The sequence below is a fragment of the Lissotriton helveticus genome, chromosome 9 (assembly GCF_964261635.1).
Source record: "Lissotriton helveticus chromosome 9, aLisHel1.1, whole genome shotgun sequence".
Lineage (NCBI taxonomy): Eukaryota > Metazoa > Chordata > Amphibia > Caudata > Salamandridae > Lissotriton > Lissotriton helveticus.
This window is the reverse complement of record NC_136070.1, coordinates 977,685,360-977,698,569: the sequence shown is the minus strand read 5'-3', so window position 1 is coordinate 977,698,569 and position 13,210 is coordinate 977,685,360. Positions and strand designations below refer to the sequence as shown.

The following is a 13,210-nucleotide window of genomic DNA, read 5'->3' as shown; positions in this document are numbered from 1 at the left end:
GTGAAGGGCTTCATTTAGCACACTGACCTACTTGTTTCATATTTTGTTATCTTATGTTTTGAGTGTTTGTATAGCGCCCAATCTGCCTTCGCTAATGCCTCGTAGCGCTGGCTCGGTGCCAACCATCCCATCCTGTTGTTTCCTTCGCCGAGCAGAGTTTGAAATTGCTGTCATGACGTGTGCAGTGTGTAATGTGCCCAGTGCCCGGTGCGGAGGAACAGTATGAGGCTCCTGAACACAGCCCAAGCAGATGCTAGATTGTGTTAGAAATGTTTTCGATCTTCGCCACTGAGAGATGCGGAAAAACGAAAGCATGATCATGCAATTATAAATGCCATGGTGGCGGGCCCCATGAGCAGCCTGAGCAGCCAGTTATTATTATTTTTATCACTTATCAGTCGACTGTCGACGATCATGAAATGGCGGCGGGACAGGGTGGATGGGCGCGGGCGCGGCGCGCACACACTTGTTTATGAGAGTCAGTCCTGACTTTCACTATCCGCCGCCGCGTATGCGCGTGGGGGGCGGGGACAGGGCTGGAGAGTGACTGGTGAGTGTTGACCAATGCCCTGTACATTTGTCGACACAGGGGTACAACACATGCGCAATCGCTGGTGGCGCAATGAGCTCACACGCAAATGCGCGTTAGAGTAAGGTGCATCAGGGGCGCGCATAGCCAGAGTCAACAGTCAAAAGAAGACAAAGCCAGGCCCGCCCACGCTCAGGACTGTCCGAAGACGCAGTTCTTGTTGCCTTTATTTTCCATAATTTAAATTGCCCGGTCCCTACCTGGCTAGCCTTGTGCGCTGCCCCCCCCCCCCCCCCCCCCCCTCAGCTCAGCTACTGCCTGCCTTCAAGTTCTTCTGCCCGCCTTCTGCCCATCACCTGCGCTCGCGCCGCCGCCGCCCTAGAGTCTGAGCTGCAGGCTGCAGCAGCATCCTCAGGCCAGGCCCAGGTCGGACCAGCAGCAAGCCCCCGGCCCCCGGCCCCCAGCCCCAGCCTCAGGTGAGTGAGAGAGTCTGTGCTCAGTTGACAGTTTTTCACAGTCCAGGAGGATAGGTAGCAGGGGCCAGGGAGTGGTTCGGGCCGGGGTTTCGAGTGGGGGGGGGGGGGGAGTGGGGTAGGTGAAGAATAGATTTTCCAGAAGTACAGACTGCACCTGTGACAAGTCCAAGAGAAGTAATAATGGGAATTCAGAAATTTTCAGAGTAGAGTGGCCTGTGCCTGTGTGAATAAGGTAGTAGGTGTGTATACCATTTATCATGCAAGTGACATAGGGACCTTTCTGATCTAGAGTAATCGGGGTATTCCGGGCACAGTCAGCACCTTCCCAACTGACCACAGACAAAACTGACCCTCCCGCACCCTGGGCTGCTACTCTGCACCTCCTGTTGCTCCTCACTGCTCTTCTGTCCTTTCCCCTCTTTGTTTCCCCCGATGGAGACCCCTCACCGTCTTCCCATTACACTCTGCTGCATATTCTGCAAAAGGTACTAGTTGCGAATCAGTATTCTTTTTCTCTTGTATAGCCACACCGTGATTAGCAACAGTCCCTAACTCGGCTAGTTTCTCAGTTTGCTATCCAATTTTGTCATCAATTGACTTCTCAATTTTTGGTAACAATTTCTGTACAAAGGCAGCACCTAGAGTTTCTTGATCCATTTCGGTTGGACTGGCAATACCTGAATAATTTTCAAACACATCCTTAAGACTCTCTAGAGAATCTGCTGCCAATTCACCCTTATTTTGTTTGCTTTTTTAAATATTGGTCCAACCAGTTTTCACTGGATGCACATCTACCACTGCATTCAACAACACAACTTTTGCAGTACTCAGGGCACCATTGTTCCACGGGGCCTATCTCGGACAAGCTGGCTTTTCAACCAATCGGTCTCTCACTGCACTAGGTGCCACTAAATGCAACAATTAAATTACATCAGCCCAGTTCATTCTATACACCTCAAACCTACTCAGCCACTCCTCACGTAACAAGGTAGGGTTTTCTATGATGTTGGGGGACTGTTTTTTCATGCTTATTAGGTAAGAAAGAGTCCACGAGACATGAAGGGCTACTCCCAGGAGCAGGGTCTTTATTGGGGAAGAAGGATGTCAAGAATGAGCGTGGTAGGGTCTAAATTGTGTGAGTGATGGTAGGCTTCCACCTTCTCTCTGGAAATAGCATCTCCTAGCCAGTCGGTCTGCCGTACTTCTGAGACTATTTAAGGTAATAGTGAGGATGACTTATAGGGATCTCTCTGCCGAATTGAGTAGGAACACACTCTCTGTCTAGAGTTCCCCACAGTGATGGAGTTAGTCTTGTTTAACCATCTGCGCGCTTCTGCCTGGGGGTCTACTGTCAGTCACTTGCACCACAGCGTTAGTTTGCGAGTTACCTCTGTGTGCTCCATCTGCTGGTGATCGTGCAGGTGCTCCTCTATCGTCAGGGGCAGCTGAGGCTGCACCCTATTGGCCGGCATTTGGAAAACATTCAATAAAACCTCCATGTGTGGTTTTAATGTATTAGCATTGTTCTGTAGCATGACTAGAGCCAGAAGGTTACAGGGCACTTTACAAGTCCCCACGTTACAGTTTTATGGTGACAAAATACTGATAACAGGTTACAATAGAAACAAAATGTATGTATTCATTTGTTATGACTTTTCTGTCTTTGTTTCCTTAAATTATCTGTCATGGTTCATTCAATATAGAGGCATTTCATTTAAATATTGAAGGTTTCAAAGCAAAATATGCTAGATTTCTGGGAAGTAGGGCAAAGTAGTACATGGTGGGCCGCGCCGCCGGGGGGAGGCATGGTGGGCCGCGCTGCGGGGGGGCCCCCTTCATGTGCTTTGCAGGGGGGCCCCCTCAAGTTTCGTTACGCCACTGTGGTGGGGGGTGCCCTGCCGGGGGCCGTCAGCCGTGTGAGTGAGCAGGCTGCGGCAGTGGCACTTATGTTGTCTGCCCGCACTGCGTTGTGAAGTGTATAACGCTCAGTCTCCGTTGTTAGTTGATGTATCTTTAATGCTCTGGGCAATGTTCGCCTCCGTCCGCCATTCATCAGGCAGGCCTTGGGGTGTGGAACCGACGGTTTCGATTTTTGTGGTGTCGCTCTGTGGTCACACTCACACACTGTGCCCTTGGCAGTGAATTTTGCCAGTTAGTTGGCACAGCTGCCACCTGCTCTTTCATAGAAGTCTAGGTGCTGTTTTTTTAGGGTACACAGCGGGTTATTTTCACGCACATGCACTCTCTCTACACAGAGTAACCCTCTGCCCATGGGCGCCGAATCGCGCAGAGAGGCTGGCACAGCACGGCACTTGCTTCTTTGGGCCGAGATTATATTTTTGGAAAAGGGATGGGGTGGTTTGAGAAAGTAGATGTATGAAGTGCGATCCCCCACGAGCCTCTTAAACGCACTCACCTCAATATATGACGCCGCCCAGTCTCTGCCTGGCACTGCTTTTATTATTTCTCGGGGTCTAATTTTGTTAGGGGGAAGCGATAGCGTTGCTAAGTGTTTAGAGAAGTTGTGTTCAGTATGCCAATGTGCTAGTTACCACCCACCCTGTTCAAAACCCTCCCCACCCCATTTGGGTCGTATAGCGCCAGGCTCGCCCACAGCGCTATATAAACATACACACACGCACACACACACACACGTGCAGGCACACACACACATTTTTAAGACAAATGTGTTTACCAAGTTGTAATTCTTCAGATTTTAAATCCCAGCACAAGTAAGTGGAAATCAGAGTGACTCGTTCCTCGCTTCGGCAGCTGTGGCCCGGCCCCTACCTGGCTAACATTGCGCCCCCCTTCCCGCCTCAACCCCTGTCTGCCTTCAAGTTCTGCCCGGTGGCGGTGCCCGCCTTCTGCCCATAACCTGAGCTCGCCTCGCGCCGCCCGAGAGAGTCTGAGCTGCAGCCTCCTCAGGCCAGGTCCAGCAGCAGGCCCCCAGCCCAGGTGAGTGAGTCTCCTCTGCTTCAGTTCACACATGGTCTGAATTTACCCAGGATAGAGGCAGCAGCACTGAAGCAGGGGTCAGGGAGTGGTTCGGGCCGGGGTGGGGGGGCGAGGAGGACCGTGACCGTCGTCGGACGGACTGTTAAGGTAAGGGCAAGGGGTCACTAGTCTCTGCTTGCAGAAAAGCCCTCCTGCGCATTTGATTTTGGTTCCTTTTTTTATTTACAGCACCCACATCTTGGATCAGTAAATAAATAACATAGCTGCCCAGGTTTCCAATTGCGATGTGTGACATTTTCATATTTTCAGTATAATTATGAGTGACATTTGAATGACTATGAGTGACATTTTCTTGTGAGCGAAATCATGCAATGAATATGAAATTACACCTAACGAGAAACTAAGCACCAGACATAAAAGAAAGACCGGAGTCTAAGCAGGGGAGAGCAGAGTTATAGGAATTATGAGAGTGCTGTCATCATTCTGATTTAGCAGAACCCCGACTCGAGCTCACTGCAGAACATCCATGGCGTGGAGAGGGAAGTAAAGAATGTGGGTGTGGTGGGAAAGCTTGGATTGTTGTAAGTCACAAGTTGTAACCCCTGATAGCATTGGATGGAGGGAATGAGAACAAGCATTTACAATGCAACGGTTTCGCCTTTGGAAAAGTTTGAGCTATTGGCATTGTAAATGACAACATTTGTATTTGTGTTGGTTTTGAAAACAGATAAATAAATGGCATTGTCCTTTACATTGCCAATCGCTCTAACTTTTCCAAAGGCGAAACCGTTGCATTGTAAATGCTTGTTTTTTTTATTCAAATCGTTTTTATTGAGGGTAAACAAAAGGACAAACAGTACATTACAATAAAAGAAGAAAAGGTGATGGCAGTAAACATATTGCAAACCCCCATAGCGCAAAAACATGACAATAATGATGCCAGCATTATACAGGGAAGATAATAGTTAAAATAAAAGTGTTATGTCGACACGATAAAAGAAAGCAATAACAACAGTGGAAATAATAATAATTATGACGACATTAATGATTGATACTGCTCTAGTGCCAAATTAGAGTTCTTCGTTGAGTCCAGGTCAGTGCAACCAATTCACACAATAGGTAAAGGCAAGGTGTCATTCAATTTTCTAGAAGTTTAAGACTTACTAGGCGTTGCAGAACTTGTGAGTTTATGGAGGGTTATAGCATGTATACGAAGAGTCTAGGGAGCTCCACAATTTCCTGTGCGATTTACGGCATAGAGAAGTATGGAGAGACTCGTTATCCGCACCTCTTAGAGAGAACAACCACTCCCGCCACATTTTGAAGGAGACTTCACTAGCACTTTTACATTTGTTTAGAATGACTTTGCATGCCAGAGTGAGCATGAGATCCATCAGGTGCCGATCCTGGATGTTTACAAGGTGAGGATCCAGAGCACCCAATAAAATGTAGGAGAAATCTCTAGGTGGTCGGTAGTGAAATGTTTTTTGTATGTAATTATAGATCTTGTCCCAGTAGGATTGTAAGGCAGGCAATAAAAGAGCATGTGGGCCAAGTCACCCACGTGAGATTTACAGTTCCAGCATGTGGAGCTATCGTTAAGTTTAAGCTTAAAAAAATTTCTGGGGTCCAGTACGATCTATTTATTAACATTATTTTGGTTTGTGAGAGTATAGGCGAAATTTTGTTTGAAAAAGGGGTCAGGGGAATCTTCTCCCAATCAAATGGGATCATAGAGGAGTTTATCTCATTTTTCCATGACGTCTCGCATTTTCTATGTGATTTTTGTGAGTTGGGAGAAAGGAGTTTATATATCCTGGAGACAGTGTGCCCATCTTTTACGAGTTGAGCAAGCTTGCCAGCTATCAAAGGATCGTAGGGTGTGATAGAGCGAGATAAAATGAGCGATTTGAGTTTTAGAAATTTATAAAAATCCAGAGGTTTAAGCCCGTGTCGGGTCTGTAATTCGGAGGCAATGAGCCTGTAAATTGATCTTTGACTAGGTTTATCCCATTTTTAGACCAGTAGTCCCTGTTGAGTGACCTACCATCCACCTTTAAACTCGGGTTATACCATAAGGAGGCCGAGTTGGACTTGTTAATTTTGATCTTGGCTTTGGTTACCCGTTCCAAACTCAGCAGGGCTCTCTTGGTATTGAGCAGAATGTACCTGGAATGAGGAAAGGCAGAAACATCAGTTGTTAGGAGAGCGGAGAGAGGGATGTTATTAATGATCGCTCTTTCTATGTCCAATCAGACAGGGATATAGTCTGATTGTGGGAGAAGCAAGTTAGACCCATGCTTACATAAGAATGCGGTCTGGTAGTAAGTTCGGGAGGCCTATTCCACCTTTTTCTTTGGGTAGCTGAAGATTACTTAAAGAGATTCTAGGTTTCTTACCCTGCCATAGAAATGTGTTTAAAAGTTTATAAATCTTCTTCAGGAGGTCTTTCAATAATAACATTGGTAGCATGCAAACAGGGTAATTAACCAGGGGTGTTATCATAATTTTCAAAGTTTCCGCTCTACCTCACCATGATAAAAATTTCGGGGACCATCCGTCCAACAAGGTGGATATTTTTTTGTAAACGGAGTATTCATTAGTTTTTAAGGTGCCGATTAGGTCTTTCTCAAATTCCAGTTCTAGGTACTTGAAGCATTTAGATTGCCAGAGTAAGCCTGAGTCACCCATAATGTATTTTTCACCAATGTTGTTTAAAAGTTTTACTTCCGTTTTATCTTTGTTTAATTTGTAGCCAGACACTATGGAGAAGTCCGCTATTGAGGAAATTATAGCCGGTATTGCAGCCTCAGCATTTTCAGATATCACCAGGACTTCGTCAGCGTAGGCCGTAATTTTAAACGTGCATTCACCAAAACATACCCCTTTAATCCTATCATTATTCCTAAGATGGTAGAGGAAAGGTTCGATAGCGAGCAGGAATAGAGAAGGGGAAAAGGGACATTCTTGTGTCGTGCCTTGTTCTAAGTTGAATGAGGATGAGAGCTAGCCACCCACTCTGACTCTGGCTGTGGGATTGGAGTAGAGTGCCATCACTATACGAATGAAATCCTCCCCTAATTTGAATTTATCTAGTGTCGCTTTCAAGTAAGACCAGTCGACTTTATCGAAGGCCTTTTCAGCGTCATGGGTAATTGCAACTGTTGGGGAGTCGGTAAATTTGGCCTTTTCTAGTATATGGGCTAGGATGAGCGTATTATCGCTAGAAAGTATATTTTTTAAAAAGCCTACTTGTGCAGGGTGGATAAGTTTGGGTAAGAATTTCTGGATACGTTTTGCGAGGATCATAGCGTAGATTTTACAATCTAAGTTAATTAGCGATATTGGCCTGTAATTTTTTGGAGATGACGGATCCTTCCCTTCCTTGGGAATCACTGCTATAATAGCTTCAGGTGGAGTGCCGCTTACTTGACCGGTATTAGCAAATTCATGATAAAGGTCGAGTAGAGGTTGAGTCAGTAGCGGAGTGAAGCATTTGTAAAATGTTGCATTAAACCCGTGTGGGCCGGGGGCTTTCCCAGGTTTAATTGCTTTTATTGCGCCTTCAATTTCCGGGGCAGTGATCGGGTTGTTAAGTTCTGATTGATCTTGGGCCGAAAGCGAGGAGAGCGAACAATTGTTTAAAGAGTCCTTTGTTTTAGATTTGCCAAGATCTTTGTTCTTGCTGTATAAACTGTTATAGAAATCCTTAAAAACATCCGCGATCTTAGTGGGGTCAGAATGAGATACCCCAGACTGATCTGTTAGGCTCTTAATCACTGATTGCTGTAGTTTACATTTTAAGTAAGAAGCTAGGCTCTTGCCTGCTTTATTGGATTCACATAGTCTGGTATTCTTTTGATTTTTAATCAAATCCCCGCTCTTTCACTGACTATCTTACTGTATTCATATTTTTTATTCAATATTTCATTCAAGACAAGGGGGTCGCTGGTTAATACATGTCTTTTATCTAGTGTAGCTATCTCTTGTTCCAGACGTGCAAGGTTACTGTTAGCGTCTCTGTTCATTGCCGCTCTTATATTTTATGATCTCACCTCTGATGGTGCTTTTAAGAGCCTCCCAACGTGTAAGCTCAGACGTTTCTCCTTTTTTATTGGACATGAGGTAATCCTGTCCTGCCTTCTCTATAGTTTGCATATGGATGTCTTTTTCTAATACTGCATTATTAAGTCTCCAGAGATTTGTTTTCTTGACATTATTCATCAGCGCTAGTGACAATGTGATATAGGAATGATCTGAGATCACCCTGGGTTCAATCGAGGTTTCCTCGATGCTGCTGGAGGCATTCCCAGATAAGAGTATATAATCTATACGTGAGTAGGTGTTGTGAGGTGTCGAAAAGAAAGTGTAGTCTCTCTCTGTGGGGTTCTGTAGTCTCCATGAATCCATCAAATTAAAACGTGAACAAAGATTGAGGAGAGATTTGTGAGAGGTGTTGGGGCAGAAAGGCCAGCATGAATCCCTATCTAGTGTCGGGTCCATAGGCAAGTTAAAATCGCCGGCCATTATGTGTAGCGCACCATCTGGGATCGTACAGATATGATCACACAACTCCCTCCAGAATTCCAGGTCATCTTTGTTAGGGCCATATAAGTTAGTGACATAAAATTCCCTATTGTCTTTCGATAGCTTAGTGGAAATCCATCTCCCCTTAGTATCAGAAGTATTGCTTAGTATGTCAATATTAGCTTTCTTTGCTATTAAGGTCAGCACCCCATTCATTTTCCCTAGTGCGTCAGAGCCCACCACATTGCTGTGCGCTTTGTTCTTAAGTGAGCTGAATTGTGATGAGTCGATTTTTGTTTCTTGAAGTAAAATAATGTCTCCTTTTTGTTTATAAAGATAGTCAAGTATCTTCCACCTTTTGATCGGATGGTTAATGCCTTTTACATTTAGTGAGACTACTTTAAGACTGTTGCTTTTGTGTGTCATGTTACTAAAGAGACTAGTGGTGACAGGGAATCGTTATGTACAAGCAGTGTGTGATTCCGGTATCGTAATGAGACGTAATTGGAGCACTGTGAATTGGTCTACAAATCATACATTTCCAAAGTGTGTGACTCAGTGCAAGATTGCAGTTAATTGGTTTTCTAACAAGCAGTTCCACTCATTGACTGCCTTAGACCACTTGCAGCAAGGTGATTGCTAACCTTAAGAATGATTTTTTGATACCCATGAGGATGACATGTGTGGAAGAGAGACATCCTGGGCCAACGTACAGAACTAGAGACTCGGACTGAAGTCTGTTATTAGAGCACCACGAGCAAAAATATAAAGGTAAATACATATAGTAAAACATAAAATTAAGATTAAAGAAAATTTCAAGTACAGCGAACTTGACCGCATAACTACACCTAGCTTAAGTACTTAACAAGATGAAACATTTGTTAGGAGCGGTACCATGTATTCTAATGTGGGGTCGTTTTACATAATTCTGAGTTTGACCCATTTGGGCGAGTATGAACATTTGAAGAAGCAAATACTAACGTTTACTTTGAAAATCTCCTAAAAAGAAGAGATTTAGTAGTAGGCTGTAGGCAGTCCATGACTCAAGCATGCATACTGCGAACTACATAAGGAAGAAATCCTTAAAATTAAACTAAACAGATACTCCTGTGGGCGCAAAACCTGTAATATACCTTAACGAGTTGCATCCCGTGAATGCTGCAAATGACAGTAATGTGAACTACATTAAGCATTAGAACAGTAGACAGGTATTTAGCATGGCTAAGAGAGGCACTTGGAAAGGAATTCAGGTGCCTGTACTTGATGACCCTGGTGTTGCAGTGTCCATAGAGGGATCATCTGGACCATTGAGGAACCTTTTCAGCTGCAGAGGGTCCGTAAAGACCTGAGGTATCCCCTGAATCGATACACGGAATCTTGCTGGTCCTACAAACCCAAACTGGTAGGTCAAAGAACGTAGCTTAGGCCTGAGAGCAAGGAAACCTTCCCTGATATCTACAGTCTCTTTACTGTAGTCCTGGAAGATAAAGATCTTGTTAGTTTTCTAGAGAATGTGATTGTTCTTGCTCATAAAGGCCAGGATTTGTTCAACGTGTTGGTATCGTAGGGGCTTGCATACAATTGGTCTTGGACATTTTTGGTTTGGTGTAATTTGTGAAGGAACTCTGTGGGCCCGATCAAATTCTAAAGGGTTACTAAAGGAAAGGTTAGTTGCTTGAGTGAACCAAGATTCTAGGAAGGGGATACACGAGCCAGCGGAATCCTCTGATCCTTCAGGAATTCCAAAAATACGTAGATTCCCTCTTTGATTTCTGTCTTCAAGTTTCGACATTCTTCTGTTCAAAGAGTATGTTGTGGTAGACATTTGTTTGAGGGATTTACAGACTTTAGCCTCGGAGTCCTTCAGGTGGCTTATTCTGTTTTCTGTTTCAGATAGTCTACAATTGGTGTCCCTGATATCCTGTCTGATTGCAGAGATTTCCTCCTTAGTCGACTTTGCCAGATCGTTTACCTCTGCCAACTTATTCAGTAAAGTGTCCATTGTTGCGTTAATGCCTCTTTTCCCTTTAGTAGGCGTGTCAGGATTCGGAGGATCCGCTTTAAGTCTCTTTAGGTTCTTTGCCTCCTTTTCTCCCATTTTGCACATATGTGATGACCAAAGTGCTTGTGTTGTTTGTAATCTGGAGATTGCAGGAAGTTGTAGTATGAATATAACAGGTATTGTATTGTAGTGTGAGGGCTACATAGTTGAGCTATATTAGCAACAAGTAGGGTCTTGAGAGTAAGTTCCTTTTACATGGAGATAGTAGGGGTCCCTAGAACTCCTGAGAGGTATGGAACTGGTTTCGTAGTGAGCACCTGTTGTTAGGCTGGTAGCAGATATAGGAGAAGCAGTTTAGAAGCTTCCAGTATGCATTACTGCGACCATCTTAAGGTCAGGCATAGCTTATGTTGGAGATAGGCAGACTTAGGCAGCGGCCATTTTAGGTACAGGCATCATGAAACAATCATGAACAATCATGCAGAGATCAGTAAGCAATATATGTCACTGCTTACACCATACTGCTTGCAAGTACAGGGCGCCCTGTTAGGATCATATGTGGCTGATCTGTATGACAACTATGCGACCACTATGATTCCAGTATGCTGTTCAGGGCAAAAACGCTTAATGTCAGGTTTTTAATGAGAGCTAAGCAGGTTAGAGCTTGTCCAAATGACCTTAAATGAGCCTTAAATAAGCACTCAAATCTAGTTTAAGTCACTGGTAGTGGAACGTCACCTCGTGGAATATGCATTAAATACTGCCGCCAAATGTACATTAAATACGGCAACTACCGCATTGCTCAGAGTGTGTTAGGCAGCTACCGCATTATTCAGAGTGTGTTAGTCGTTTGCGTCTTCTTATGGAAAGTGCTAAGATTTAGTTGAGAGTGCAGCGTGAACGCTACATAGCGTTAAGGGAGATCACCATGTCCGCCATCTTAGATGCGGGAGCGGCCGCGCACAACATACCGGAATGTCGCCCCGACGGTTTAGAAGGCACAGAGCAGCACCGCCGGCGTGGAGTTCAACGCAGCTGCAGTCGTGTCATATCGAGTCTTCCTTACGGCCGTCGCTGGAACAGGAGTTCCCATCCGTTGTTGCCGCTTATGCAGATGGCCTGGTGCGATCGGGAAGATCAGGATTGTATCGGACGTCGCCCGCAGAAGTCCGGATCGCTGGTACACACCAGAAACAGATGCCGTGGGTGCACCTCATATTCCGCCACTCATTCCAGGCAGCAGGAGTTTCGCTGCTCTGTGAAAAACTGCCCAAAAAGATGATTGTAGGCTGTGGTATGGGAGGAGGTGAAAGCTCACGCAGCCATCTTCGCCAGCGTCCAAACCAGCAGGTGTGTTTTAAGGTCTTTTTAGAAACTGACATAAGAAGGGTTACATCGTAGATCTTTAGAGAGGGCATTCCAGATGCTGGGGGCCTCACCAGAGAAGGAGTGGGATTGAGAGGCTTTTTTTTAACAGAGGGGCGACAAGCAGAAGAGAGTTGGTGCTTCTCAGCTGACGGGCGCAACCTGCTTTATTGAGTTTGTTTGAGAGTAACAGTAGAATAAAGTGTGTGAAAGACGAAAGGAAATAATGAGGGGCCTGTAGTTGGAAAAGTAACTGTCAAAATGTAAAAATGCAGCCAAAAATATACCTGTGTTTATCTATAGAAGTGTGGGGATCTACATATAGTACATTTCATCTTGGTAGGAGTAAAACAGAGATTTAAGAAGTAACGTGAATACCACGAGATTGAGTGTAAATAATCTGGGGTTCCGAGAAAGAGAGCATATTCAGGAAACATGACCACAAAGAGGTTAGAATGAGTAAAGTCAAGAGGAGCAGTGGTTCCCATTATTGAACAATGTCAAGCAGGGTCATTTAAGTACATCCAAAGAAAACTTGGCGCACCATAAGTAATTGAGACAATGTAACAGAGGGCAACCATCTAATAGTGTTACCGTAACTGAAGAAGAGCAGTTAGTTACCTATACAACAGTATCAGGCAGGATCATTTGAATATATTCAAAAGAAGACAGTGCATCATAACCAATTTCCACATTGTAAATGAATGAGTCCATCTGATAGTGTTATAGTTGAAATCAAAAACTGCACTTATGAGATATCGTTACCATGCATAGTGACAGAATTCAACTGTACACAGAGAAGGCAATCCCAGTGTGGGGCTATATAAAAATATTGTTAGTGAGACCACATTAAATAACTATCAGTATAAATGTTAGTCTCTCAGGATAACATGTAGTTCATTGTCAATATTGAGTCCCCTTTCCACTGATCTAAGTTTCGTAATCCACTTGGTTTCCTCCTTTCTGAGAGGCAAGGTTCTATCACCACCCCTAGGAGGGTCGGCTACATGGGCTAGTCCATGGAATCTGATTTTCATTACTTCAGAAACCTTGTGTATCGTATTGAAGTGGTTTGCTAAGGGATAGTTAGAATTCTTGTTTCTGATGGCACAATGTGTTCTTGTATTCATTCCTTCAGAGGTCTAATAGTGCTTCCTATATATATATTTGCTGGTATATACCCACAATACAGTAGACCACAAATGTTGTATTACAGTTAATCAACTGATTTATATGGTGTATTCATTTGGTATTGTATTGAAACGATGTTGTCTTGTCCATTGCATATTGGCACACTTTGTATCTTGTGCATTTGAAGAAACCATTAGGTTATTTCAGCAACTGAAAACCCGG

General features: G+C 44.4%; 1 protein-coding gene across 1 annotated transcript in view; it reads left to right on the top strand.

The window, feature by feature from the left end:
- The window catches only part of LOC144783344 (uncharacterized), a 144,625-nt gene that overhangs the window by 2,029 nt on the left and 129,386 nt on the right, over window positions 1-13,210 (top strand). Inside the window, exon 2 of the mRNA XM_078662365.1 lies at window positions 836-1,005. Coding sequence (XP_078518491.1) covers window positions 836-1,005 — 170 coding nt within the window. The remainder of the gene's footprint in view (window positions 1-835; window positions 1,006-13,210) is intronic.